Source organism: Megascapheus bottae, chromosome 6 (genome assembly GCF_031878675.1).
Source record: "Megascapheus bottae isolate mThoBot1 chromosome 6, mThoBot2.hap1, whole genome shotgun sequence".
Taxonomy (NCBI): Eukaryota; Metazoa; Chordata; class Mammalia; order Rodentia; family Geomyidae; genus Megascapheus; species Megascapheus bottae.
The window spans coordinates 74,257,328-74,284,754 of NC_143514.1; the positions used below are offsets into that span (position 1 = coordinate 74,257,328).

Genomic DNA, 27,427 nt, shown 5'->3' on the forward strand with positions numbered 1-27,427 from the left:
CTATTGCGATGGAAGAACCATCTTGGGGCAGGTTGTGGGTGGAGAGGCCTGGAGGTAGGGCTCTCAGCTGGGTGCTGAGAGCAGCCACTGCCCTGAGGGCTTGCCACACCCAGGGAGCCCCACCTTTCCCAGAATCCTTGGGTGTGTGGGGGCGCTCAGGGCTGCATGTGCCACCACTTGAAGGAGAAGGGCTGGCGGCGCACGTTGGTGCCGCAGTGCACCTCCCCGTGCAGCATGTGGTACGGGGCAAAGTCGTCGATGAACACGCAGTGCAGGCCCAGGGGCTCCAGCAGCGAGCGCACCTTCTCCTCCAGGCAGCAGCGGCCGTTGATGAGGGGGCCGAAGGGCTTGGGGATACCCAGGTGCTTCCCCAGCACCAGCATGTTCACCTGCGGAAACGGGGTGCCCGGTCAGAGACAGCCCCTCCCCTCCCCTTCTGCTTGCCTCCCTCCTCCACCCGCCCAGAAAGACCGGAAAGAAAGTTTTTCAGGAGCCTTGAAGATCCTGACTGCATCCAGGGGCTGTGATGAGCCAGGGGCTCACGCCTGTCACCACAGCTACTCAGGGGATGGAGATCGCAGGATCATGGTTCAAAGCAGGAGAATCCAAGAGACCGTCTCCAATTAACCACCAAGAGCTGGACGTGGAGCTGCGGCTTAAGTGGTAGAGTGCTAGCCTTGGGCAAAAAAGCTCAGGGACAGCACCCAGGCCCCGAGTTCAACCCCAGGACAAGGGCACACACACGCACAAATAACTACTCGCCCTTCCTGCTCAGTGGGAGAAAGCTTGGCTGCTAAGAGCCTGTTAGCCAGATGCCGCTAGAGCACCAGCAGAGGGGGTCCCCGGGTTAGAGCTGGCCAGGCAGACCCCATCTTCAAGTCCCCCTCTGGTGCTGTGTGCACTTGTGTCAGATGGCATCCTTCTAGGTGTCTCATCTGGAATCCCTCAGTGTCACCAGGAGTGGGGGACAGAGGAGTGCAGGAGCGCCATTCTCACGAGGTTCCCTTTCTCCTCTCAGGAGCATCAGGGCCGAGGGCAGGAGCTGCCATCTCCTCACCATGTTGGGGAAGAAGGCGACCACCTTGAGCTTCGCCTTGGAGTTGCCCGAGAGCTTGAAGAGCTGTGGGAGATCCACGATGTCCTCCTCGGCCAGGCCCAGCTCCCTCTTCAGCACCCCTCGGTTCCAGTCTATGCAGCTCTGGGGCAAAGGCAGAGACTGGGAGTGAGGCCAGGCGGGCGGGGGCGGGGCTGTGATGGGCGGGGCCACCAGCGGGCCCCTCCCACTCTCAGCAGGGCCTGGTCTTTATGTCCCAGACCCCCAGGCTCCCCACCTGTGCGTAGGAATTCTGTTCTCTCAGGACCTTGTTGGACAGGATGGCCTTTATCGACTGCTGTTTCCTTCCTGTCAGGGAGGGGAAGGAAAATAAAAGCAAAGAAGGGTATGGAGTCCCCACAGCACATCTGCAAAATGGGGTTTCTGGTGTGCAGGCCCCCTGTGGGCAATCTGTCACCCCATTAAACACGCTCATTCCCTGGAGGTTCAGAAGGGAAGAAGCAGGAGCTGGATGAAACCCTAGGTCTGTGCCCCTCCATGCAGGGCACAGCACTCCTCTGCGTATGAAGTAAATATGCTCAGCCAGACAGGGCTGCTCAGCCTCCACCTCAGCCCAGTTCTCTGCAGGCCGCAGCCCTTTACACTTACGGCAAGTTTCTCCTTCCTCACTCCTCATGGCCCCTGCTCATCCCACACAGCCTCTGCCTCCTCCAGGAAGCCCTTCTGGCTTTCCACCTGCTGCCCCCAATCTCCTGCTGTTCCTTCGGCTGGCTGGGATGCCTAGTGCCTGGCATGGCTCCTGACACACAATGTTCAGAAGACCTCTATTTCCTGGGTGCTCCCACCAGGAAGGGAGGATGGCGTGTGCAGAATAAGGCAGGGCTGGCTTAGGCCGTGTGTGTGTGTGTACATGTGTGTACTGGGGCTTGAACTCACAGACCTGGCATTTTCTGCTCAAGGCTGGCCCTCTACCACTTGAGCCATCCCTCCACATCCAGCTCTTTGCTGCGTCATTGGAAAGTCTCAGCAGACTTTTCTGGCCTGGTCTGGCTTCCAGCTGTGATCCTGAGACCTCAGCCTCTCACGTGGCTGGGGTTTCAGGCGTGAGCACCAGTGCCTGGGTTGACTTACTCTTGATTCCTTGGAAGAGCAGCGCCTCCCCATGGCCTTCCTCCTGCTGCTTCTGGAACAGTCTGTAGCAGGCCCTGGGGCTGGCCAGGAGCAGCCGGAAGCCCTGGGGGCAGAGACAGAAGAGGACAGCTTTGCCTCTGTGGCTCCCGGGATAGGAGGGGGAGCTGGCCTGGGCCCCCACCCAACCGGGACCCCCGGGGCAGGGACACAGCTGCCTCAGGCAGTTCTCAAGCCCACCTTCCTGTCAGGCGCGGGCACAAAGCTCAGGAACTCGTCCACGTGGCCCACGGACAGCCAGTCCGAGTACAGCTCCACGGGCGCCTGCACCTGCTGGGCCCGCAGGAAGTCCTGCAGTGCCGCATGCATATCCCGGCTGTCCTTGCTGCTGACACAGGGTGAGGAATGTCCCTTGGGGAGATACCCAGGGATGGGGGGGGGGGTCTCTCCTCCAACTGGGGAAGGCAGCCTCGTCTGCCATCATCACATCTCTCACAAGCTGAGTTGAAGAATTGTCATTCCAGTTTCCCTTGATGGGGGAATGGGGGAAACTGAGGCCCAGACCAGCACCCAGCCTCAGAAAGTACTGCCTGATCCATCACCAATCCAAGCCTCCTCCATTCCTGCCGTAGGATCTCCGCACATGCTTTTCGTATGCCAGAACACTCAGACACGATCTGTATGTGGTCGTGGCTTTCATGTTATCAGGCCTCAGCTCAAAAGTCTAGCAGTGGAGTGCTTGCCTAGCGTCCACCAAGCCCTATGTTTGATTCCGTACATAGAAAAGGCTGGACATGGCTGCTGGGCGCAGTGGCTCACGCCTGTAATCCTAGCTACTCAGGAGGCCGAGATCTGAGAATCGAGGTTCCATGACACAAGCATGGCACATCACCAGCTCCTCAGTAAATTCACATCCACTGCCTTGCAGTGTTGAGTGCCAGTGTAGAACTTGATCTGGGCCCTGTTGTTCCCCCAAGCTGCCCTTGGATTCTCTCCCTCCCCCCAGTGCATGCTATGCCACCTGGGGACAGTGGGGGACAACTGCTCACCTCCACAGCCTGGGTCCCTGCTGCCCCCTTACCTGGGGTAACTGCTGTTTCCAATGAGAATCCTGCCCAGTGGGTATTGCTTCTCCCCCACTACCACTGGGGGGCTCACCTCCAGGTTCCCGAAGGAGTCCAGGCCCGTGATGTCATCTGAGGCCAGCTCTCGGGTCACGTAGCCCAAGTTTGGGCCCTGAGATGGGAGAGCAGGGCCTGGGTTCGAGATGCTGGGTGGACACAGGGGAGTTCAAAGATGGACTGGGCCCCAGGAAGGAGTTCCGGGCTGGGGCTGCTGTCCCAGGTGAGGGCCACGTCACTCCCTAAACCTTGGCCGGGCAGAATAACTAAGTCTGTAAGATTTCCTCCCTCCCCCTCCCTCCCTCCCTTCCGTCCTGATACTAGGACTTGAATTCAGGGCCACATGCCCTCATTTGGCTTTTTCCTTAGAGCCTGACACTCTACCACTTGAGCCATATTGCCACATCTGGCTTTTTGGTGGTTAACTAGAGATAAGATTCTCATGGAATTTCCTGCCCGGCCTGGCTTTGAACTGTGATCCTCAGATCTCAGCCTCCTGAATAGCTAGGATTTTAGGCGTGAACACCACCTCTCATCTGGTAATGGGTTTTGAAGTTAGGCTTTTTCCATCCTGACCTCCCCCTCCCAGGGGAGGGGAACCCCTGGTTCCCCAGGGTCTGCATTGTCCCCCTGGACTCTGGAGCTCTGGCTTAGCACACAGGAGGATGCAGCCTGCCTCCCACTGGCAGTGAGTGGGGCAGACACAGGAGAGGGTTCAGGGCAGTACCCACCGTAAAGCCCCAGGCTAGAAACAGCAAACTGGATTCCCGCCCCCCCCCCCATCTCCTCATTGCCACCAGGGCGTGGCCAGAAGGAAGCAGGTCAGCTGGGGGCTGTGTCACCACCTGTGTGGGCAGGGGCACTGCCCTTCCCTGGGGCACAGGATGCTCCCCAGAAAACCTCCCGTCCTAGCACACCCCACACCCCATTCCTTGCTGTGTTTTCTCTGGTTCAGGGTACAGGTGTGGGGGAAGGGGCCTGCTTCTTGGAGGGGTGGCTGGGTTTGAACCCTCACTGCTCCACCCAGACCACCAGACCCACAGTCTCCTCATCTGTAAAGTGGGGCCCTGAGAGCATCACTATCTGGGGTTGTCATTAAATGAGTTAATGAGAAAGCAAACTCAATATGTGCAATTATTACTGTATCATCATCATCATCATCATCATCATCATCATCATCCTCTGTGCTGAGTTCACATCCGTCTACCTCGCTAGTCAAGCAGGCCGTGCTGACGTCACCCACACCTCCTTGCGTGGAGACTGCAACTACTAACGTCACACTTAGGAAAGAGCCATGGATCCTGAGCCCCCCACATACCTGAGGGGCCCCCCAAAGCCAAACCCCACTGAGGAGGCAGTCTGAAGCTGCCATGCCCCTTGGGTCAGCTCAGGATACTACATTGGACAGGTAATCTCAGAGAGAAGCCCAGCTCCTGGGTAGACAGGCTCCGCCCACCCGACTGGCTAGAGCTCAGCTTTGGGGTGCTGGCCTGTAGGGTGGAGCAGGGCGGATGGGCCAGGAGGGCTTTGGGGAGCCAGGCACCCACACATGTTCCTACCATGACACGTTTCATGGGAAAGTCCTTCAGGCCTCTGTCCCTCGGGGAGTCAAACACCACCGGTAGCGTTTTGTGGGGGGCCTGGATGTAGCCAAACTCCATTTCGTCCTGGTGGGGCCAGGGGAGAGGCTGTGTGGCTCCTGTGGCTGGGTCTGGGCACCCGGCACTGCGGTGGGGCTGAGGGGACCATCACCCCCACCCTGGAGTTGGAGCCACGTCCCACGAGACACCTGATCCCAGATAGAAGCTTCCAGAACTCAGACCTGCCCTTCCCATGGCACTGAGACCTCCCCACTAGCACTTCTGCAGAGAGCCCAGGAGGCGGGCCGGGGCACGGGGGGAGGGGGGTGACAATGGTGACGATGGTGACAAGGAATGAGGACACAGAGGGCTGTCAGGGGAGCAGGGAGAGCAGAGCCAGAGAGAGGCACAAACAGCTGCTTCAGTCCCTGCCTCCTGCCTGTCACCCTAGCTGTTCAGGAGGCTGAAGATGGGAGGATCCAGGTTCAAAGCCACCCCAAGTAGGAATTGTCCAGTGAACCACCAAAAAGCTGGAAGTGGAGCTGTGGCTCAAGCGGTAGAGCACCATGCTTGAGTAACAAAGCTTAAAGGATAGAGTAGCCAGGCCCTGAGTTGGAACCCCAGTGCCAGCACACGGGCCGGCAAGCCCAGGCCACCCACCTGCATCCACTGGTCATCCATGTTCTCCTCCTGCGGGCTGACAGTCAGCTTGCACTTGGCTTTCTTGGCTAGAGCAGCCACCGACTTCAGGAAGCCTTCATTATCAGAAATCCTAGAGAAAGAAGCTTCTGGAACTCCAGCCTGGGAATGGGGGACGCTGGAGCCCACGTCCTGAGTGGGGAACCCATCTCTGCTCTTGTCCAGTATCAGCACATAGGCAGCTGGACATGGAGGCTGGACTCCCATGGGGAAGGGGGCGGGCAGGCCCCTGTGAGGGCTAACCCACACCTCGGTCCTGACCCTGCTGGCCCCTCCTCACCCCTCCCAAGAGAGGGAACTGTAAGACTGTAAGACCCCCTGGCTTGCTCACCAGGGGCAAATCTGCATCTCTCAAGGACCCAAGGAGACCCCATCCCCAGACATAGGAGCCCAGCTCAGTAGCCAGCCAAAACAGGTACATTTATGTTTATTTTGGGTGGTACTGGGGTTTGAACTCATGGCCTGGCACTTGTGGCAGGCAGGCATGTATCACTGAGCCCTTCTGTACCGTAGTGATTTTTCAGATGAGACTCTTACATTTTTGGCCAGAGCCTCAAACCAGGATCCTCCCCATCTCGGCCTCCTGCATGGCTGGGATTACAGACATGAGGCCCTGTGCCCATCCAGACACGTTCCTGAAGCTTCTAATATGGGGGCACAGTCTGTACTCTGAAGAGACGTAGAAGCCTGACTTGGGGGGCTGGGGTCTGTTGGGGTCTCCCCCACCCCCTGCAGGAGCAAGGCAGGCCCTCATCAGGGCCTTTTCAAAACTCACAGAGGGCATGCTTGCCCCAGAACTTGGGGGTGCCCTGGCCCCGGCCTGCCAGCCTCACCTGCACATGTACACCTCCTGAGGGGCCTGGGTATTGGGGGTCATGATCCAGGGGGCCACGCGGAAGACCACACTGTCTTGGAAAAGCAGAGTGTCTGGGAGTTCCTGCAGGGGAGGGGAGGGGAGGGGCGTCAGGCCGGCCAGGGCCCATGCCGGCTGCTGCCCCCCCTCCACACTGTCCCCACTGCCTGGCAGCCAGGCCAGCTGGGCCTACCGGCTTGGATGTGTCCAGCAGGGAGATGCCGAGGGAGACGAGGCCAGGGAAGCCGGCGTCGGGGAAGGCCCGGCCCTCCACGTAGAAGTCCACGCAGTGCTGGTCACCCGGGAGCTTCAGGCAGTGTGAGTTTTTCTCTGGCCCCAGGACTACCTTGTACCTGGATGGCCGTCCATCCTCTAGACGGGGCAGGGGAGGCTCAGGGACCCTGAGCTCAACCCCCCCCCCCCCCGCTCCAGCCCCTGCCTGGTAAATCTGGCCATATATTCTCTTCAGAGAAAGGGGCCAAGCCCTGGGTAGAGATGTCCAGACAGAGCAGGGTGCGACCGCTGAGCTAGTCATTCATTTATTCACACACTCGTTCATGCATTCCTGAGCAACTGCTCCACTAGGTCTCAGCCACGCTGGGGTGCGACCATTAATAACACAGAGCCACCGTCCTCTGCATCTATGGAGCGGCCAGGACTTATCAAATAACGCCCAGGCAGTGTGGGGATGGAGGGAGACCGCGAGGGCTTCCTGGAGGGGTGATATACAGGTGGAGGCAACATGGATTCAATCACTGGTCTAGAACACAGGGGAGGTGGTCACACTGAGCCACTGCAAAAGCCACTCTGTTGGCCTTGCCCTTGCCTCCAAGTCACCCCCCGCTGCCCTGCTCCTCGAACTTGCACACATGGAAACTCTCCTTTGCTCTTTGCCCTTACCCAGCTCGTCTGGGCCGTGACGTCTGGCCCTCATCTCCCCTTGGACCACTGCTCACCTTAATCCTCACCCAGCTCGTCTGGGCCATGACTTCTGGCCCTCATCTCCCCTTGGACCACTGCTCACCCTAATCCACACCTGCCAGTTTCCATGCCTTCCTCACACGCACAGGCAGGACCCACCTCAGGGCCTTTGCACCTGCCACTCGCTCTGCCTGGGTCACCCTTCCCAGGGTTTCTGCAAGTGGTTCTCCTCTCTGCAAACTATTTGACAAGGGGTGCTCTTCTCCCACTTCTCCCGGGCTCAGGTGCACACAGGGAGTGCGTCATGTGCCTGGCTCTGTGCCCGGTGCCAGGAGCTGAGGCTGGCACCCTTGGGGCAGGGCAACCTTGAGTTGCAGAGAAGTTGCTGCTCTCGTGGGGAGTTGTTTCCTAGGGGTTCATTGGAGATGAGAGTCTCCCAGCCTTTCCTCCTGGGCTGGCTTCAAACCATGATCCTCAGATCTCAGCCTCCCCTCGTTGCTGGGATTCCAGGTGTGAGCCACAGGCAGTGCCCGGCTTCAGGGGTGACACGCCCGGGGGACAGGAACACGGCTGGTGACTCACGTGTGGCCTGGAACACCCTCACTCTCTCCATCTCGGCCTTGGCCACATGCAGCAGCAGCTGGTGCTGGCGGAAGAAACCCTTGGGGGCCTTGGTGCTCACACTCATCAGCGCCATATCCTGCAGGTCTGGAGTGACGAGCAAGGCTGGGGCTGGCGTCGGTGCTCCACTGGCTGCCCCCAGGCTGGTCCCTCGCCCCAAGCTGGCCAGGGGCCAGCCAGCCCAGGCTGGGAGGGACACACGTGAGGCTATCATTTCTGGTGGACTCAACCTCAGAGGCAGGGGACTGTGGGGTCAGCCAAGTCTGTGTGAGCTTGGGACAGTTCCCTCCATGCTTGCTGCCTCAGTTTCCCAGTCATTAAGCTGGAGGCAGTGTGTGTCTGCATGGCAGTGAGATAACATGTGCCATGTGCTATCCTAGTACCCTGCAGCCCCTGAAAGTGGTACTGTGTCTTGGACTACTGGGCTACCCTCCAGACAGCTGCCCACAGCCCAGCCATGCTGTCCTGGTGGCATCCCAGTAATTCCCTCCCATTCCAGAGAGACTCTGTGCCCACCGCCGGCTCTGTACCTCTAGCCTGCTCTTAGGGCCTCACACGTGGGGTTCAAATGGTTGGTTGTGTGGCTCCAGGCAAGTGACTTAGCCTTTGTATGCCTCAGTTAAGCTTAGCTTGCATTGAAGGATCGAATGAGTGGCTTATTATGCAGTGCTCAGAGAAAGGTCTGGCAGAGTGCGTTGGGGGCCATCTTTTCTTTGCATTTGCTTGGGCCTGGGATCTGAAGCCCACACAGATGGGTGGCATGGAAGCTGGGGTCTGTGGGCTGCCTTAGGGTTGGCCCTGGCTTTTCCCTGACTGCGCGTGACCTTGGAAGGGTCATGCCCTCTCCGGACACATTTTTATTTCTTCACCTGTAGAAGCGTGCATGCAGTCACTCTGGCCTCCGAGGTCCTGCCAAAGCCACGTGGAAACAGGGACCGAGGCTGGGCCCAAGGCCAGCCGGGGGCCTTACCTTTGGGGTCAAACACCTGCTCATCCTCAAAGTCTGGGGCAGAAGACTTGGGGTCATCCTTGTCACAGTTCACCAGCAAGATGGGGCCTTGTCCACTGGGGCCCCAGGTCCAGGTCCTCTGGGCATCAGGAGACAAGGGGTGCACTCAGGAACCCAAAGCCCGGGCTCTCTGTGCCCTCCCTCCCGCCCCTACCCTCATGTACTTTAACCTTCATGCTCTAGACCAAGGAATACCCAGGCCAGAAATTCACCCAGAGTGCACTGCAGCCACCCTTCCACAAGGAGCCCTTGAGAGATCCAGGCGCTGGTGGCTCTCGCCTGTAATCCTAACTACTCGGCAGGCTGAGATCTGAGGATGGTGGCTCAAGGCTAGCCTGGGCAGGAAAGCCCATGAGTCGTTTATCTTACCAAAAAACCTAAAGTGGAGCTGTGGCTCAAGAGATAAAGCCCTAACTTTGAGTGAAAGAGCCTAGGTTCTGAGTTCAAGCCCCAGGACAAGCATGTTCACATGCGTGCATGCATGCACGCACGCACGCACGCACGCACGCACTCTCACACACACACACACATATACACGCTGGCTCAGCAACCTGAGTGGAGCCAAACCTGCCCTCTAGACTCAGTCTACACAGTGAGTACGCTGCAGAGTATGAATCACTCAGTCCTGCAGCGTGGGTGCTGTTATCCTTAGCCTGCCTCCACCACGTGCCGCTGATGAGATCAGGCTGAGCCCCAGGTGATGATGACTAAACCCGTGGGGGCAACCTGTCCACCACAGAGGAGGGGTGGAGGTGGCTGCATCTGGCTGGGGTGGGCCTAAGGGCTGGGGTCCACCAAGCCTAGCCTTTGCCATACTGACACCTTATTTGTACTTTTATTTCTGCAGTGCTGGGGTAGTGCCTGGGGGCAGGGTGCTCTACCACTGAACCACGCCCCCAGCCCCACACTGTTTAATTTGTGTGTGTGTGCACTGAATCTTGAACTCCTACTTTGGCTTTTTCCACTCAAGGTTGACACTCTACCACTCGAGCCACATCTCCAGTTGCAGCTTTCAGCTGGCTAGATGGGGATCGGAGTCTCACAGATGTATCTGCTCGGGCTGGCTCTGAATCTCCATCCTCCTGTCTCAGCCTCCTGAGCAGCTGGGATGGTAGGTGTGAGCCACTGGAAACCCTCATTTCCCTGCACTTTTGGAGGAACCCCTGGAGGATTCTTAGTCCTTCTATGCTGGCCACACGGTCATTCCACTAGCGTAAAAGTGGGTGGGCAGCATTGATGCTTCAGGATCCCCTGCAATTCCGCCCCCCATCCCACCACAGACCCTAGATTAAGCCTCCAGGTCCTGGTACACATGGCTCCCTGTCCCCCTTGGCTACTCCCAACCACCCTTCCTTCCTCTGTCCTCCACCTCTGTAGATGGCGCTGTGGGACTCTCACCTATCAGTCACAAAAGCCTGTGGCACAGCTGAGATCTGACTAGGAATTTTCTCTGTGCTCTACAGTCATTGAGTAACTGTAGAGAAGTAGCTTCCAGGAAAGCGCATCTTGTTCTTGTTTTTCCCTAAGATAAGGCCTCGCAATTTGGCCCAGGCTGGTCTCAAACTTGCAGTTCCTCTACCTCCATCTCCTAAGTGTTGGGATTGCAGGTAGCACCAGCGTGCCTGCTTCATTCTCTTTTTCTGTCTTTTTGAATCACGCCTTTAGCATCGGGAGCGGAAGACGCACTGCTATCCACCTCTTCCCCACAAGGCGGCGCTGTAGGAGAACCCAGCAGGACTGAGCTGTCAGTACCTGGTCTTTCATGGCTCTGGTGGACGTGGCTTTGCCCGTGCGGGTGACATCTGCGTACAGGGAGATTTCTGAAACCCCAGGAGTAAAAGGAGAGGTAAGATGGGGGGTGGACAGGAAACTGTCTACAAAGACAGCCCAACCTCAGGTCCCCACAGAGTCAGGCTATGATTTAGAGGGCTGGGGGCACTGGACTATCTGCACAAGCTCAGGGTGACATAATTGTGTAAGCTCTGCCATGCTCAGGAGTATCAGGAAGAATCCCCAATCACCGCAACGAGGGACTCTGATCCTAGCCCCAGCCCTGGAGGACCCTGGGATGGGGGACTGAGTAGTTGTGAATAAACACACTCGTGATCTCACTGCAAATATCTTATTCCAGCCATACACCAGGTCTGACATGACATTGGAAGACACGACTGCGCTGTCATTCCAGACCTGGGGCCCCATGCTTCTCGCAGCCTGCCACGGGCCCCTGGTCCGCGTGAGGGCGAGGGAGAAGTCATTACTCACCCACAGCAGTGAGGTAGAGGAGGGCTTGGGCCCTTGAAGCCTTAGGTCCATAGTATGAAATTTGAACCTGTAAGATGGCAGCAGACCATTAATGACTTTTCTTAGTCAGTCAACAAACTTGGATGCCAGCTCAGCCCAGTTTAGCTCAGATGACCAGGAGTTCCTGCAGGAGCCCCCCAAATGGAGGCATACATCTAGAAATGGAGGGGCTCACCCTGCCTGAGTCAGGGGGCTCAACAAAGAGAGACACCTTGAGAAGGTCTTGGAAGGTGAGCAGGGACTGGAGACAGGGTGAAGAGTCATTAGAGGAAGAGAGCTGGCCGTGAGACATGGACAGGGACTCCTGAGGCAGAAGGAGTTCTAGATGCACCTTGATCCCCAGGGCAGGAGCTGTTCAGAAGAAATATCACCCTCCTCCGATACAAGTTCAAAATCCAGGGAGGACTCAAGTGGGGTAGCTCAGTGGAAGAACTTGTACTTAGCATTTGTGTGGCCTTGGGCTCCATCCCAGCAAACCCCACCCCTCAAAAATTAAAATCCAGGGGCTGGGAGTTTGGCCTAGTGGTAGAGTGCTTGCTTAGCATACACGAAGACCTGGGTTTGATTCCTCAGTACCACATACATAGAAAAAAGCCAGAAGTGGTGCTGAGGCTCAAGTGGTAGAGCTCTAACCTTGAGAAAGTCCAAGGACAGTGCTCAGGCCCTGAGCTCAAGCCCAGAACTGGCAAAATAAAATAAAATAAAATAAAATCCAGCAGAGCATATCTGATTGACCAGGTTACCAGATGAGGGCGGGGCATCTGGGCTGATATGGGAGGAATTCAGAAAGAATGTTCTTGGTTGGTCCAGCTGCCAGATCAGGGCAGGGCATCTGGGTTGATGGGGGAGGAATTCCAGCAGTGAGGAGGCTCTCGGGAGTGGGCACTGTGGGTCCAGGGCAGGACCCGCCGTGAGAGCTGCTACCTGTGGCTGCCCTGTCCCACTGCACCCACTGTGACACTCACCTTCTGGTCATCAGTGCTGTTGCTGGCCGCTTTCACCCGCAGGGTTACCTCCAGCCCCGGTAGCAGGGGCCACTTGGAGTCTGCGGAGCCCTTCTTGACTGGAGGGCCGTGGGTAACTTCCACAAGCACCCCTGCGGACGCCGAGATGCCGAAGGTCTTGCAGCCCTCAGGGGCAGCGCTATGGAAGGGGCAGAGCCAGGGCCCAGAGCCCAGTGAGGAAGGGCCCCCCTGATTCCGCTGGGATGCCTCCTCTTTTCCCCCAGTGGAGGCCCCGTGACTCCCCACTGGAGCGAGGAGGGGAGAGACTATGCCTGGGTGATGACAGAAACAGAAAAGGAGTCCCTCACCTGAAGGCCCTGAACTTGAACTAGAACGGTCAAGTTCTCTCCCTCCCTCCCTCCTTCTCTCCCTCTCCCTCTCTCTTTCTCTTTCTCTCTCTCTTCCCACCCCCCAATTACCCATGAAAACCATACTATGGTTAAACTGAGAAGTGCAAAAGATTAACCAAGAAAGCTGGATTGGACATTTAACATCAGGCAAAAATAAAATATTAGACAAAACCACATGCTTATCAATAGAGAAGGTGACAAACTAATGACAAAGCCCCACTCACTGGAAGATATTCTCAACTTGTATGTATCTACTAACATACCCTCAATACAGAAAGGAAAGTATCCCCACCCCCACAAAAAGTCAGACTATCCAGAAATGAACAGTGATTCAATGGAAAGGAGACTTGTCAACAGCCCAAATGAAGCCTGGAAGAAAACTGAATGATATCTCCATAGTGTTTGGAGAAAAGAAACATTATCCAGGTATGAGTCAATCTCCCCCAAATCTTTCCAAAACATTTTTACATAAACAAAACCCATTTTAAAAATCAACAGGTCAGGGGCTGGGAGTGTGGCCTAGTGGTAGAGTGCTTGTCTAGCATGCACAAAGACCCAGGTTCAACTCCTCTGTACCACATACATAGAAAAAAGCTGGAAGTGGTGCTGAGGCTCAAGTGGGAGAGCTTTAGCCTTGAGAAAATCCAAGGACAGTGCTCAGGCCCTGAGCTCAAGCCCAGGACTGGCAAAAAAAAAAAAATCAACAGGTCAGATACCAGTGGCTTACATCTGAAATCCTAGTTACTCAATAGGTTGAGATCTGAGGATTGTGGTTCTAAACCAACCCAGACAGAAAGACTCTTATCTCCCATCAACCACCAAAAACGTCAGAATGGGAGCAGTGGCTCAAGTGGTAGAGCACCAACATTAAGTTTAAAAAAAAGAAAAAGCTAAGGGAAAGTACACAGGTTTTGAGGTCAAGATTTACTACATTAAGGGAGGTAAAAGGTGAGAGACTGCCCTACCAGGTAGAAGATTTGCAATGGCGCTAGGGAAATTGGGAAGGGGTTGTGATGACTAGGGCCAAGACAAAGGGAAGAGATGACGCTACTTGATCTATGACAGAATTGAGGATGGGGGAGAGGAGATTGCATCATAGATGTCCACAGAAGGCGCCTCACTTATCCACGGGAGGAGTCACAGCGCAATGAAAGAAGCCAGTCCCAGCCTTCCACCACGGTTCAGCTCCCCACAACACTCTCAACTTCGCATCCTTGCTAAAAAGATGCAGGAGGCCAGACACCAGTGGCTCACGCCTGTCACCCTAGCTACCCCAGAGGCTGAGATGTGAGAATCACTGTTCAAAGCCAGCCTGGGCAGGAACGTCCATGAGACCCTTCCTTCCAAGGAACCAGTGAAAATGGGCGCAGGAACGTCCATGAGACCCTTCCTTCCAAGGAACCAGTGAAAATGGGCACAAGAGAGGAGCAGACACTCAGAGAAATTGACACACAAATGACAATAAATGCACAAAGCAGCATTGCCGTTCACTGGTAAGTACCAAAATGCAAATGCAAGTTTATGCCAAGGGTTGGTTTGAATAGAGTCCATGGAAAGTTCTTTCCAAACTCAGAAGGAAACACTCAGAGGACACATAACGGGGCTCATGGCTGGGGAGACACAGGACCTGGGAACCCCCTCTTTCTCAGGGGCATGGCAGTGCTTTCCTCTTGTGGCTTTGAGCTGCCCTACCTCTGCAGTAAGAAGAGGGTCAGCCTGGGTATACATGCAGGGGCCCAGGCTAGCTCTGGCCCCTTCCTTGTCCTTTCCCCTCACCACTGAGTAGCTCTTTGAAAAGTGGAAGCTGGGGTGGTATCTAGCCTCGGTTTCCCTTCATCTTCTGACTACTCACCTTCCTGCAGCTCCTGTGGCCCTGAGAGACAGCCCAGACTTCCACAGCGACTCGGCTGCTGGGTGAGACAGCGAGCAGCCTGGCAGGGAGACTCTCAGCCACGCCTGTGGGCATCCTGCCAGCCCCAGGGACGCCCAGCCTGGTGAGGAAGCCTGGGCTGCCCCTGTAATTGCCACCAACAAAGATGATGCCATGCACGCTCCTAGAGCACGTCCTCTACCACCTGTGTAAGCCAGAGCCTGGCACGGGGCCTGGTTCACCTGGCTCCTGCACCAGTATTTGTTGAGTGAATGAACACACGATCGGATGGCAATGGAACGCGTACTAGCTAGGTCTAGTACTAACAAATACGCTGGTAGTTTTCACATTAGTTCCTCTAAACGCTGCCTGAAGGGGGTGTTAGCCCACTGGGAAGACGGGGACGAAGGCTCCCTGTGAGCTGAGGCTGGGCCATCTCATCCATCCCCAACACTGGCCAGATTGGGGTTCTACTTCTTGAGCCACACCTCCACTTTTGGTGCTTCGTTATCTCCATTATCTTTTGGTGGTTCTCTCCCTAAGAGTCTCCTGGACTCTCCTGCTGGGCTGGCTTTGAGCTCTGATCCTCAGAGCTCAGCCTCCCACGTCGCTAGGATTGCAGGTGTGAGCCACATCTCCTCGCTAACATGCCACCCTGCCATGCTCTTAGGAGCCAGTGGGGAAGGCTGACTGAGAGAATGGTGACCGCTCCCATGAGTCAGGGAGCTGGGTTCTCTCCTCCCTTCCAGCCCACACCCACTGTGCGGCCTTGGGGGTGAAGCACTGCCCATCTCGGACAAGCTGTGTTTGCCCCACAAATAATTATGGTCTCATCCTAGTCTCCCCAGCTCCAGGGCGTGAAGATGGAGTCCCCCCCCAACCCCCGCTGTGGGCAGAGCTGGCCATGACACCCTGGGCCCTGTCCCGCATGCCCTGGGGGCCCCTCACCTGTGGATGTTCAGCTGCACTGGGGTGCCCAGCACGCACACGGCATGAGTTGGCTGCTCCAGGGCCACATGGATCATTGTCCCCTGGGCCATCTCTAGCCAGCTGCAGGAAGTTCACGAGTGGCTCCCTTTATACCCCCAGCCTGGCGGTGAGTCAGCAACTGTGGCCTGTGGCCCGGTAGCCCAGCCCTTCCTCTCCACTCAAGCCCTGGGCGTGGACTGCCACACTTCTGCCCTGGAGACCCCGAGATGGGCATGGGTGCTTGAATCAGGCAGTGGCCCGGCGCTTCCTGGGTAGCCTGGGAGAGAGGCCCGTGGTGGATGGGCTCATGTCTTTGGGCCACCCTTGCTGGGAGCCTGGAATCGCAGAACCCTGCCTGCCCACAGGGGCATGGTGGGGGGCGGGGGGAGCAGAGGCAAGAAAAGCAGGACTGTTGTGCCAGGGACCAGGCCCAGGTCATCCATTCACTCCAAGAGCAGGACTGTCTCACCGCTGAGCTGCCCACTTGTCACAGGCATCCCCTCTGGGCCCGGCCCCCTCTCCCGGAGCTCACCTGCCTGTGAAGTAGGTGCTTTTTTTTACCCCTCCTTTCATCCTCACAGCCGCATTCTGAGGTCAGCACCTGTTTTACAAGGAGGAGAAACTGAGGCACAGGCAGGCGACACAGCGATACACTGGTAGAATGAGGAGGATAGGAATCAAAGGTTCCAAGGCTCCAGACGCCGAGGTTTACGAGCTCCCTGCCCACGCCACGTGTGCTCCAGACCGCGCACAGCTGCTTCCGACAGGAGACAAGGTCCTTATGGGCTCTTGTGCTTAACCCATTTTACAGAAGGGAAAATTGAGGCCCAGAGAGGAAAAGTGACTTGCTGGGGCATGAGGCAGAGCTGGGAGGTGACAGTCGCCTGACCTAGAAACTGGTGTTTCCTACTCACCAGCCTCGGGCTTCTGACCTGGGGCCTGGGGCCTCCTGGGGCTGAAACAGTGGTGGGCCACTCCTGCTCTGGGAATGTTCACCTGGGCCCTGGGTGCCAGGCTCTGCCTACTAATGGGGTGATACCAGCGGAGAGGGGACGGGCAGGCCCCAACAGGAAGTGCCCAGGTCAGGCACCTGCGGTGAGCCTCGGGCATTAGCTGGGGGTGGGAGAGTTTGCGTAGGTTTTTATTCATTTGTCTTGGCTTTGAAGCAGTCCCATTGCTTTGTGGGTTAAGAGCCGGCTGTGGGATCAGGCAGGTTTTGAGGGCTCCCCCTCCTTTGTGCCAGCTTCCCCAGGGCACAGATCCCAGTCTGACACCCATGCTCCAGGCAAGACCACTGAGGCCAAGGTGCTCCAGGTCCCAGGACCCTCCGGTGCCTCCAACCCCACCTTCCGTAACCCCACCTTCCAGGGTCCTGGCGGGTCATGCATGTGACAAGATCTACTCTGAGTTTCGAATGGAAAGTGACATCAGGAAGCTGAGACCTGCCAGAGCCGGGCACTCTGAGGCCCCTGGGCCCAGCCCTCTCCTGTGGCCAAGGGATATAGAGGCTCAGAGAGGGGGTGTGACATGACTGGTCTCACAGCAACTCAGTGGGGAGCCTGGGCTGTGTCCTAAGCTTTGGTTCTCCTGGGGTAACCTCCTTTTCTTTTTTTTTTTCTTTTTCTTTTTTTTTTTTTTTTTTTGCCAGTCCTGGGCTTGAGGTCAGGGCTTAAGCACTGTCCTTGGACTTTCTCAAGGCTAGAGCTCTACCACTAGAGCCTCAGCACCACTTCTGGCTTTTTTCTATGTATGTGGTACCAAGGAATCCAACCCGGGTCTTTGTGCATGCTAGGTAAGCACTTTAACCACTCGGCCAAACTCCCGGCCGCTTTTTTCTTTTTTTTTTTTTTGCCAGTCCTGGGCTTAGGCTCAGAGCCTGAGCACTGTCCTTGGATTTTTCTCAAGGTTAGAGCTCTACCACTTGAGCCTCAGCACCACTTCTGGCTTTTTCTAAGTATGTGGTACCAAGGAATTGAACCCTGGTCTTCGTGCATGCTAGGCAAGCACTCTACCACTAGGGCCAAACTCCCGGCCGGGGTAACCTCCTTCTGTTCCCTTCTTTCCCTTCACTATGGCAGTTCAAACCTGCCACAAACAAGTCCCAGACCAGCCCCAAATCACTTTGCTAGTTCACTAGTTTTTGTTTGCTGGTTTGTTCATTTCTAGTGGTGAGCTTGGTCCCAGGGCCTTGTGCATGCCAGGCCAGCGCTCTCCCCCTGAGCCACACCCCAGTGCAGGTGTTTTATGGAGCACTTCCTGACTGCCTGGCGCTCTTTCAGGCACTTGTAATATACCATGAAAACAGACAAAAATCTGCCTTTGAGGAGCATGTTATTTTCCCCCTTGCTGGAAAGAGGCAGTGGGTAAGCAAGACGCATGAGTGAGTTCTAAGTGGGTGTGTTAAGTGGTGTACAAAACTGGGAAGAGAACAAAACCTAGCACGAGGGCCCCTAGAAATGCAGGCTAAGCCTTGCTGCAGTTTCACATGCGATGGTCAGAGAAGGTGACTATTTGAGCCAAGTCTCAAAGATGGTAACAATGTGGTTCTTTGCCGGGAGAATGTTTGCAACCAGTGCAAAGGCCCTGAGATAGAGACCTGCCTGCCATGGCTATGACAGTGGCAAGGGGCAGGGGTGAGTCTGTGGGACTGTTTGGGCATCGTGAGAATTTCTGCTTCTACTACACTTGACCTGGGGGAAGCAGAGGGGGGCAGTGAGCAGGGTAAGCCCTACCAGGCATGTCCTTTGTATGCGTGACATCCTTCTGGCTGCAGGGGACAGGGTGGAAGGTGGACCCGTGGGTTTAGGGCTCTCATCCAGGGGACAGATATTGGGGTCTGGCCAGGACAGGAGCAGTGGAGGCACACTGACCATTCTGGTGTGGAATTGAACTTGGGTGCTAATGAGGGAGGAGTCAAAGGTTTGAGGACTTGCCAGTGCCACCGGCTCACATCCATCATCTTAGTTGCACAGGAGGCTGAGATCTGAGGACTGAGGTTCAAAACCAGCCCAAGCAGACAAATCCAATGAACCAGCAAAAAGCCAGGGGACTGGAAGCCTGGATCAAGTGGTAGAGTACCAGTCTTGAGTCGGGGGGGAGTCGGGGGGGGTGGGGAAGAGGGGAGGGGAGGGAGAGAATAAATCTAAGCAAAAGCATGGTGTGCTGTGTTCAAGGTCCAGATACTGGCACAAAGAAAAAAAAGAAAAAAAGTTTGCCTGAGCACTTGAGGCAGGAAGAGGTCAGGGGAGCCTTGCAGGCAGGCAGCATGGAGACATGGGGTTTGTAAAGCCCTGATTCAAACGTGAGTCACCTTGGATGCATGGCTGCAGAATTGAACAGACAAGACCAGCCTGGAAACTTATACATCTGAGCTTCAGCAGGGAATGGCACAGAAAGAGAAGAGAGCTGGGGGGGCAGAGATGGCCTAGCCTTGGGCACCAGTCCTCCCCAGAAGACCCAGAGGCGTGTTCAGGACACTCTCAAAGGAGAGTGTCCTTGTTATTTGCTATCTCAAAGAATGCTGTAAAAACTCACTTTCCTGGGGGGAGGGTAATGGGTACCAAGACATGTGAAAGGGTATCAATGTATGTGAATTAATACACCTTCTATCTGGCAAATATCATGTAACCCTTTTACTAATTACAATAAAAAAAAAAACTCACTTTCCTGTGTGCATGTGTGCGCATGCGTGCACAGGCGCCGCCACTGCATTTTGTGAGGAAAGCCTCTCTGTGGCTGTCCATCTAGTCACAGGCCACCCAGGCTCTGTGATGGGCAGGGCTGATAATGGTGGTACAAGAAGCAGACAGAGGGCTAGAGGCCTGGCTCAAGCAGTCAAGCACTGGCCAGGAGCACATATGCCCAAGTGAGAGTTGTGAGACTCTCAAAAACCATGCTGCAGTTTTGGCGGCTGGACTCTGCCCCACTCTGCTGTTTCCAAGTCACCTGCTCTTTCCCAAGACTGGTCACAGCTCGTGTTTAAAGGAGCCGGGTCCCTGTCTGTAGCCCCGACTCAAAACCCAAAGCTGAGGACTGCGTTTTTGATGTCCTGGTCATCATCAGCCCAGCACCAAAGGCACGGGTGGGAACTCAGAGCATGCCTCCTCCCGAGATGAGCGCCCCTGAGCCAGAAAAAGACAGCAAAGGAGAGGAGCCCTTTTAGGGCTAAAAGGGATGCTTGTGGTTGTGAAGAAAACTCTCCCACATGCGATGAGCCCAGTTCAGAATGCAGGCTGGGGCCTCAAGGGAAAGCTGGGTCACCATCCAGGCTCCCGATGTGAGAGCTGGCCAGGCCACTGGATATCCCAGGCTCAGGTGACTGGAACTCGAGCCCCTGTCCCAGCCAGCTCCAGGCAATTGTGGTTTGTCATTCTGGGACAAGGGATCAGGGTAATGGGACAGCTTCAGGGACTCAGAGACAGGCACAGAGTACTTTTATTTGGCACCAAGGGTCTGAGCCTTATTTCCTGAGTCCTATTCATTCAGGAATACAGGCGACATGTATCTGCGGAGCTGTTCATTTAGCAAGTGTTGCTAGGTATCTTTCTGACCTCTCTGAGAGGTCAACCTTGGCTCTGTGTAATATAAATTCACAAGCACCCGATGATGGCATGAGTCCATGTGTGTGAAATCTGTCACCAAGTGCCTGAGCCACTGTTACCTGGAATTCTCCGTGCAGCCCACACATGGCCACGGAGCCACAGAAGCCAGGTTCAAGGTCACAGGGCTACGGTACAGGTTTCAACCCAGCTTCATCGAATACTCTGCTCTGGTGCAGCCCTGGCCTGGCTAGGCCCTCACTGGCCTCCTCTCCAGTTCTCTTAGCAACCTTCATTTCTGACTTAGAGCCTGCCCATTTTCCAGATGGGAAAACTGAGCCTGCAGGAAGGGGCGGGTGAGCACTCTGGCTCACATGGGAGGACATGGGGATCATGGGTTGACCTCTTCATTCCAAGCAGAAAATCGGGAGTGTGAGAATATCATTCAGGTAGGATGAATGCTACCTTTGAGAAAAGGAAGGTAGGGGTTCCAAGCCAGCCGGGGAGGAAACTCTGTGAGACTCTTATCTCAATTAACCACCAAAAAGACCAAAAGTGAAGTTGTGGTTCAAATGGTAGAGCATTAGCTTTGAGCAAGAAGACCCTCAGGGATGGCACCCAGGCCCACCCACCCTCGTTAAGACTTTTGTTATGTTGCTTTTCCTCTATTTTACCCTTACTCCACTTCTATTATTTTCTGTGTTTATCCTTACTGTTTCCTTCCTCCTCCTCCTCTTTTTTTTTTTGGTCAGTTGTGGGACTTGAACTCTGGGCCTGGGTGCTGTCCCTGAGCTCTTCAGCTGAAGGCTACTGCCCTTCCCCTTGAGCCACAGCGCCACTTGCAGTTTTCTGGTAGTTAATTGGAGATAAGAGTCTCATGGACTCTAGTGCCTGGGCTGGCTTTGAACTGCAATCCTCAGATCTCAGCCTCCTGAGTAGCTAGGATGGCAGCCACTGTACCTGGCTTTTTCTCTGTTCTTAGTTTGAGTTTCTTCTGATCCTCTCTGGTTTCCTGAGGATGAAATCTAGATTACGGTTTTAAGACTTAATCTTTTCCTACTAGAAGCATTTAGGCCATACATTTCCTTCTTGGGACTGTTTTGGCTGAATGCCACACAGTTTATGTCTTTGTATTTTGAACTCCACTTTACTCATTTTCTATCCAGCTTTTTCTGTGAATATAGTACCAAGGAATAGAACCCAAGGCTTCATGCTTGCTAGGTAAGCACTCTACCACTAGGCTATGCTCCCAGCCCTTCATTTTCTTTTAAGATATTAAAAAAAAAATATGTCTGAGACTGGGACTTGAACTTGGTATTTGACACTTTCACTCACTGGTTGGCATTTTACCATCTGAGCCATGCCTCCAACCCTTAAAATATTTTTTGTTTCCACCTACTTGTTATTTAAATGCACATGCATATTTAAGAGGCACAATGAGATGTTTGATAAATGGATACATTGTGAAATGATTGCCCATGGTGTGTAATTTGTAGCACACTTTTGCTTGTTCATTTCTTGGTGTGTTGAGACAGAACTCCATGTAGCCCAGGCTCTCAGGGAACTCTCAATCTTCCTTCCTCCACTACCTAAGTGTTAGATTACAGATTAACTAGTCGCTGTCACCCTTCAGCAGCTGAGCACCACACGGAGTGACTGTGGGAGTGCAGGTGTCTCTCTGAGATAATGCTTTTATTTCCCTGTTTACATTGTGGAGGCACATCTGATAATTATGATAATTACTCCGTAAACTTATCTATCTGCTCTCCCCCACCCAGCCTACCCAGGAATTCGCTTGATTGCTTGTGTTTCTTGTGTTTCCTGTTGATTTCGGTGTTGATCAGGTTTCACGCAGTGGTCCAACCCAGTTTGTCTTCCAGCTGTTGCTGCATTTCTGTAGAGTCAGGGAGGGAAAGGGCCACAGCTTGGGTGCTGGGAGACATCACAAACTCATTGCTTCTTGGAGGACTTGATAGCTTTTACTCCAACAGCTGCTCAAGGCTGACTACGAACTCTAGAGCCCAGAGCCACTCTAACCTGACTATCCAGGCTGGGACCACTGTCTGTTGCCAGGACAACCTACGGCTCCTTGACTGGTGACTCTACCAGCTCCTTGTCCTGACCCTACAGTACACAGAACTCCTCACAGAGCACAGCTGCCCAGATGTGTCCAGATGTCACCCTGTGGTTTTCAACCATCATGCCTCTGGGCCCTAAAGCCCACCTGGGGACTCCAGGGCAAGACCAGCTCGAATCTTCTCCAAGAGTCAGCCTTCTTCCTGGCTCTTCTTGCCCATGTCCACCAGGGGCTAGGCTGGGCCGGGCCAGGCTTTCCTAACACAGCCGCCTTCCACCCCTGACATCTGGGAATACGCCTGCCAGAAGAGTGGGCCTAATCACCTGCCAGCTGCCCCCGGCCCCTTTCCCTTCTGTGGACTGTGTGTCCTCTCACCTGCCCCACATGGGACAGGACCTCCTGTGGTCCGTGTGAGCTGTGGTGTAGCTGGATCTGTGCCCGTGAGCATTCCGCAGTGCTTTTCTGTCCACGCACACCTCTGGCAGTTGCACAACCCACCCTTCACCTGGCAGAGTGTGTATGTGTACAGGCACTTCACAGACTCATAGCAAAAGTGGACGCCATGCCAGCATGGCCAGTGAAGAAACAGAAACTCCACTGCACCCTGCTGTCTGTTGAGAAAAGCAAATCACAAACTTCTGCCTCAGCTGGCCTTGAGCCACCATCCTCCCAAACCCAGTCTCCTGAGTGGCTAGGATTTCAGGTGCGAGTCACCAGTGCCTGGCTGGAATTTTCTAATGTATATTAATTCCTTCCCAATCTCTAGACTCACTAGCAAGAACCTTCTGCTAAATAGGAGAGATACCAGTGCCCATTGTTGTCCTACAGGGAATTCGATCATTCTAGCGTTCAAGATAATACTTAATGTTGTGGCCATACATATGGTTTCTGTTATAGAAAAAGCATATGCAACCAGGCACAGTGGCTAGAGCCTATAATCCTAGCTACCCAGAAAGGGAAGATGGGGGACTGAAGTTCAAAGCTAACCTTGGCATAAACGTTGGTGAGACTCCATCTCAACCAATGGTGAAGAGCAGTTGCTGTTATCCCATTGACTCCAAAACTGGAGCCCTGAAGCCCAGGCATAAATTAAGACCCTACTAAGAAAATAACCAATACTAAGGGTGTGGCTCCACGGATAGAGCACCTGCCTCGCAAGTGCAAGGCCCTGAGTTCAATCCTCTTTTACTGCAGAAGTGGAAGGAAGGCAGGAAGAAAGGGAGGGAGGGAGGGAAGGAAGGAGGAATGAGCCCTGGGCTTTCCTGGGTACACAACCTCATGAGCCATTACACTAGCCATACAAGGTCAATTGACCTAGAATATTCTCTGCTTGGGCTTCTCCACCTCACATGTGACTCTGACATGTCTCACCAGGTTTCTTTAGCCATTTCCTCCAGGAGATAGAAGCAGTGGAATCCCGAGATAAACTAGCTCAGGACACCTCAGGCATCTCCCATCCTCCTGCTGGCTTAGCCAGTAAATCAGCTCTTCCTCATTCATTTGGCCCAAGCTAGCGGATTTGGGTGGGGCAGCCATATGGGTTTTGGTGGATCAGTGGTTCTTAGACTTCAGCCAACTCAGGGAACCCTCAGCCCCCGAGACTCTGACTCAGGTCTGGTGGGAGGTGAAGTTCACGCCGTTCTGGGCTGTGTGGCTTATGCTCTGAGGACCTCACTTAGAGACTCATTACTGTAATATCCCTACAGAGTTAAAGAAGACCTTTCTAAGCAATATATCTTCTTTTAAAAATATAAATGGCAGGGGCCAGGAGTTTGGCCGAGTGGTTAAAGTGCTTGCCTACCATGCACGAAGACCCGGGTTCCATTCCTTGGTACCACATACATACAAAAAAAGCCGGAAGTGGTGCTGAGGCTCAAGTGGTAGAGCTCTAGCCTTGAGAAAGTCCAAGGACAGTGCTCAGGACCTGAGCTCAAGCCCAGGACTGGCAAAAAAAATTTTTTTCCTTTAAAAAAAATATATAAATGGCAGTCATGTCATCTTTTTTTAAAAATAATTTATTGTGATTACCATGCAGATTTTAGATTTTTTTCTTCCTTCCTTTCTTTGTGTAGCTTGAACTCCAGGCCTAGGTGCTGTCCCTTAGCTTTTCACTCAAGGCTAGAGCTTTATTACTTGCTCCACATCGTCACTTCCTGTATTTTGCTGGTTCACTAGAGATAGGAGTCTCATGCACTTTTCTGCTTGGTTTGGATTTGAACTTTGATCTTTAGACCTCAGCCTCCTGTGTAGCTAGGATTACAGGTGTAAGCCATTGGAGCCCAACTAGATTTTTTTTCCCTTTGTTCTATCAGTCTGTTGGATTCGTTTTTGTTTTTTGTTTTTTGTTTTCTCTTTCTTCAATACCGTACTGGAGTTCTGAACTCACGACCTCAGAGCTTGCTAACTGAATGTTTTACTGGACAGCCACACCCTCTGCACTCTCCTCTAAGTCCTCGCACTCTGTCACCAGGTTGGACACATGGTGTGCACAGAGATGAGCTTGGGACAGGAAGAATCAGACGTGAGACCCGCTGCTAGGCACCTGTTAGCATCTTCCAGGTAGTGTACCTGTCAAGAATCCTGTACTTTCCAGGCAGCCTCTCTCCCTCAAACAGAGGCTGGGCCAAAAAAAAAAAAATCTACCATCAGCCAGCAGCCAGTGGCTCACCCCTGCAATCTCCAGAGGTTGAGATCTGAGAATCGATGTTTGAAGCCAGCCTGGGAAGGAAAGACCAAGAGACTGTTATCTCTAATTAATCACCAAAAAGTTGTGCTGGAAGTGTGGTTCAAGTGATAGAGCACCAACTTTGAACAACGAAAAAAAAAGCAAAATGAGAGTACAAGGCCCTGAGTTCAAGCCCCAGAACTAGATCAGGCACACACACACACACACACACACACACACATACACACAAAGTGTATCCGCAAGCAAAGGTGGGTAAGAGTGCCCTGAGAGAGCAAAGCCCCCAAACTAAGTCTTCAGTGCCAAGTACACCATCTCTTTGGCTTCCTGGAAGTTACCTCTGGTCAGGCTCTCCCTGAGACATAGCTGTGGTTTTCTGGGTGCCAGGTACTATGTCAAGAACTTTAGCTGGTGGCCTCTTTCTCAGAAATCCTCTGAGTCAGGTGTTCTGAGCCTTGTCTTACCAACAAGGAAAGGGAGGTTCAGAAAGGTTAAGTAGCTTGCTTATGGCCACACAGCAGGCCACGGCACAGCCAGGAGGGCATCATGGCATGGCCACAGCCGTTGTCACCGACCGTGGGAATGCAGCGTGTGTGCCCAGCAAACATGGGATGGACTAAAGGAGAGCGAATCAAGCGCGGGCCATCCACATTCTCCTCTGCAGAGCTCGCACTGGTCAGCACAGGCAAGCCCAGGTTGGCACATAAACCGCCACCTGCTTCTGCATTGAGACACTGATTGCCTCACTGCCGCAAACAGCAACGCGGGAAAGGCGGGAGGAGGTCACACTTCCCCACACAGCTGTCAGCGACCCACCTCCGGAGGACAGCCGCTTCTTCTTTTTCTGAGGATATCTGAAGACACAAAGACCCTGGAGTCTCTCCAGGGAATGGCTTGACTTCAGGGACATGTGATGTCCCTTTGCTTTTTTTATTTTTATTTTTTTGTGGGTCTTGGGGCTTGAACTCTGGACCTGGGCTCTGTCCCTGAGCTCTTCAGCTCAAGGCTACCACCCTACCCTTGAGCCAAGTCCCACTTCCTGTTTTCTAGAGGTTAATTGGAAATAAGAGTCTCAGGTCCTTTTGTTCCTGGGCTGGCTGTGAACCTTGATCCTCAGATCTCAGCCTCCTGAATAGTTAGGATTACAGGCACAAGCCATTGTGCCTGGCTCCCTTTGCTTTTTTTTTGCCAGTCCTGGGCTTGAGCTCAGGGCCTGAGCACTGTCCTTGGATTTTTTCTCAAGGCTAGAGCTCTACCACTTGAGCCACAGCACCACTTCCAGCTTTTTCTGTGTATGTGGTACCAAGGAATTGAACCCCGGGTCTTTGTGCATGCTAGACAAGCACTCTACCACTAGGCCCCTCCCTTTGCTCTTTTACTCAAGGATGGTGCTCTACCACTTGAGCCACAACACCACTCCTAGCTTTTTGGTAGTTCATTGGAGCTAAGAGATGCATGGCCTTTCCAGCCCAGGCTGGTTTCAAACCTTGATCCTCAGATCCCAGCCTCCTGAGGAGCTGGGATTACAGGCATGAGCCACTGGTACTCAATTCCTCATAGCTGTGGAGTTACAGGTAGATCTAGCTGAAGAATAAGGGGCCCGGAGTAGCCCACAGCTGGGACAAGGGGGAAAGGCAGACCCCTACGGACAGGATAACAAGCAGAGCGCACAGACGTGTGAGTGGGGCCTGGGCAGCTTCCCTTGACCAAAGAGATTTTTTACTTTTGTTGGTTTTCTCCCATCCTCTTTTATTTCCTGGGCATCTGTGAAAAATGTCTCTCTCTTTTCATACTTACACTTGACTCTGGGAGGTGACTGCCTAGCTGAGGACTACATTTCCCAGAGTCCCTTGCATCCAAGTGTGACCATAGAGTTCTCCTGGCTGCACAGTGGCAGGGCTGTGTGCCCCTCTCCCTTTAACCTGCTCCCCCACCCCAATTTTTTTAATAGTATAAAACAGAAATTTCCAAGTATACATGATGTGCAAAAATAAATTGTATGTGATGTATTCCTTAAAAAATGGAATACTAGAGAGCACTGAAAAGAAATGAACACAAGGCCAGGCAATGTGAATGAATCTTGCCAACACAATGATGAATAAAATGGACAAGTCATGGGCCCAACATGGTGGTAACTGGCGCCTGTAATCCCTGCTTCTTGGCAGGCAGACATAGGAAGAATCAAGGTTCAAGTCCCGCCTGGGCAAAGAACGAGCCCTCCATCTCAGCCAATAGTTGGATGAGGGAGGTTATGCCAAGTGTTGTCCCCTGAAAAAGGTAAATAGGGGGATCAAGGTCTATACAATATGGGCATCTCCATAAGACCCTGTCCTTAAAAAAAAAATCATACTCTAAATGAACAAGGTAGGTATGTAGTAGGTTACCTGCCCAGCAAGCACAAAGCCCTGAGTTCAAACCCCAGCATTCTCAGAGAGCCATCAACAGAGAAACACCTTTAGTAGGGTGCACTGAAGCAGTAGCCAGATCAATGATGTTTACATGTGTGGTGGAACCACGAAGAGGAACCAGGAAATGACAGACACAAAATGTAGGGCAGTGAGAATCCTGGGCAAGGGAGGGGTGGGAAAGGTCACCAGTGGGCCACAAAGGAGTCTGGAATGTTCTCCTCTGCATCCCCTGTCTTAAAGA

The 27,427-nt window shown here is 53.9% G+C and overlaps 1 protein-coding gene across 1 annotated transcript; it reads right to left on the reverse strand.

The window, feature by feature from the left end:
• Window positions 1–15,551, reverse strand: Padi4 (peptidyl arginine deiminase 4). Its single transcript, XM_090334011.1, has 17 exons — window positions 15,460–15,551; window positions 12,253–12,430; window positions 11,463–11,528; window positions 11,249–11,315; window positions 10,739–10,806; window positions 8,948–9,065; window positions 7,939–8,064; window positions 6,629–6,807; window positions 6,416–6,519; window positions 5,544–5,655; window positions 4,863–4,970; window positions 3,264–3,418; window positions 2,423–2,567; window positions 2,186–2,288; window positions 1,332–1,402; window positions 1,058–1,198; window positions 1–389 (listed from the first exon to the last, which is right to left on the reverse strand). Exons 1-17 carry the CDS (start codon window positions 15,549–15,551, stop codon window positions 156–158), a joined length of 2,067 nt encoding a protein of 688 aa, XP_090190137.1. The 3' UTR covers window positions 1–155.
• Between the last annotated feature and the right edge of the window lie 11,876 nt (window positions 15,552–27,427).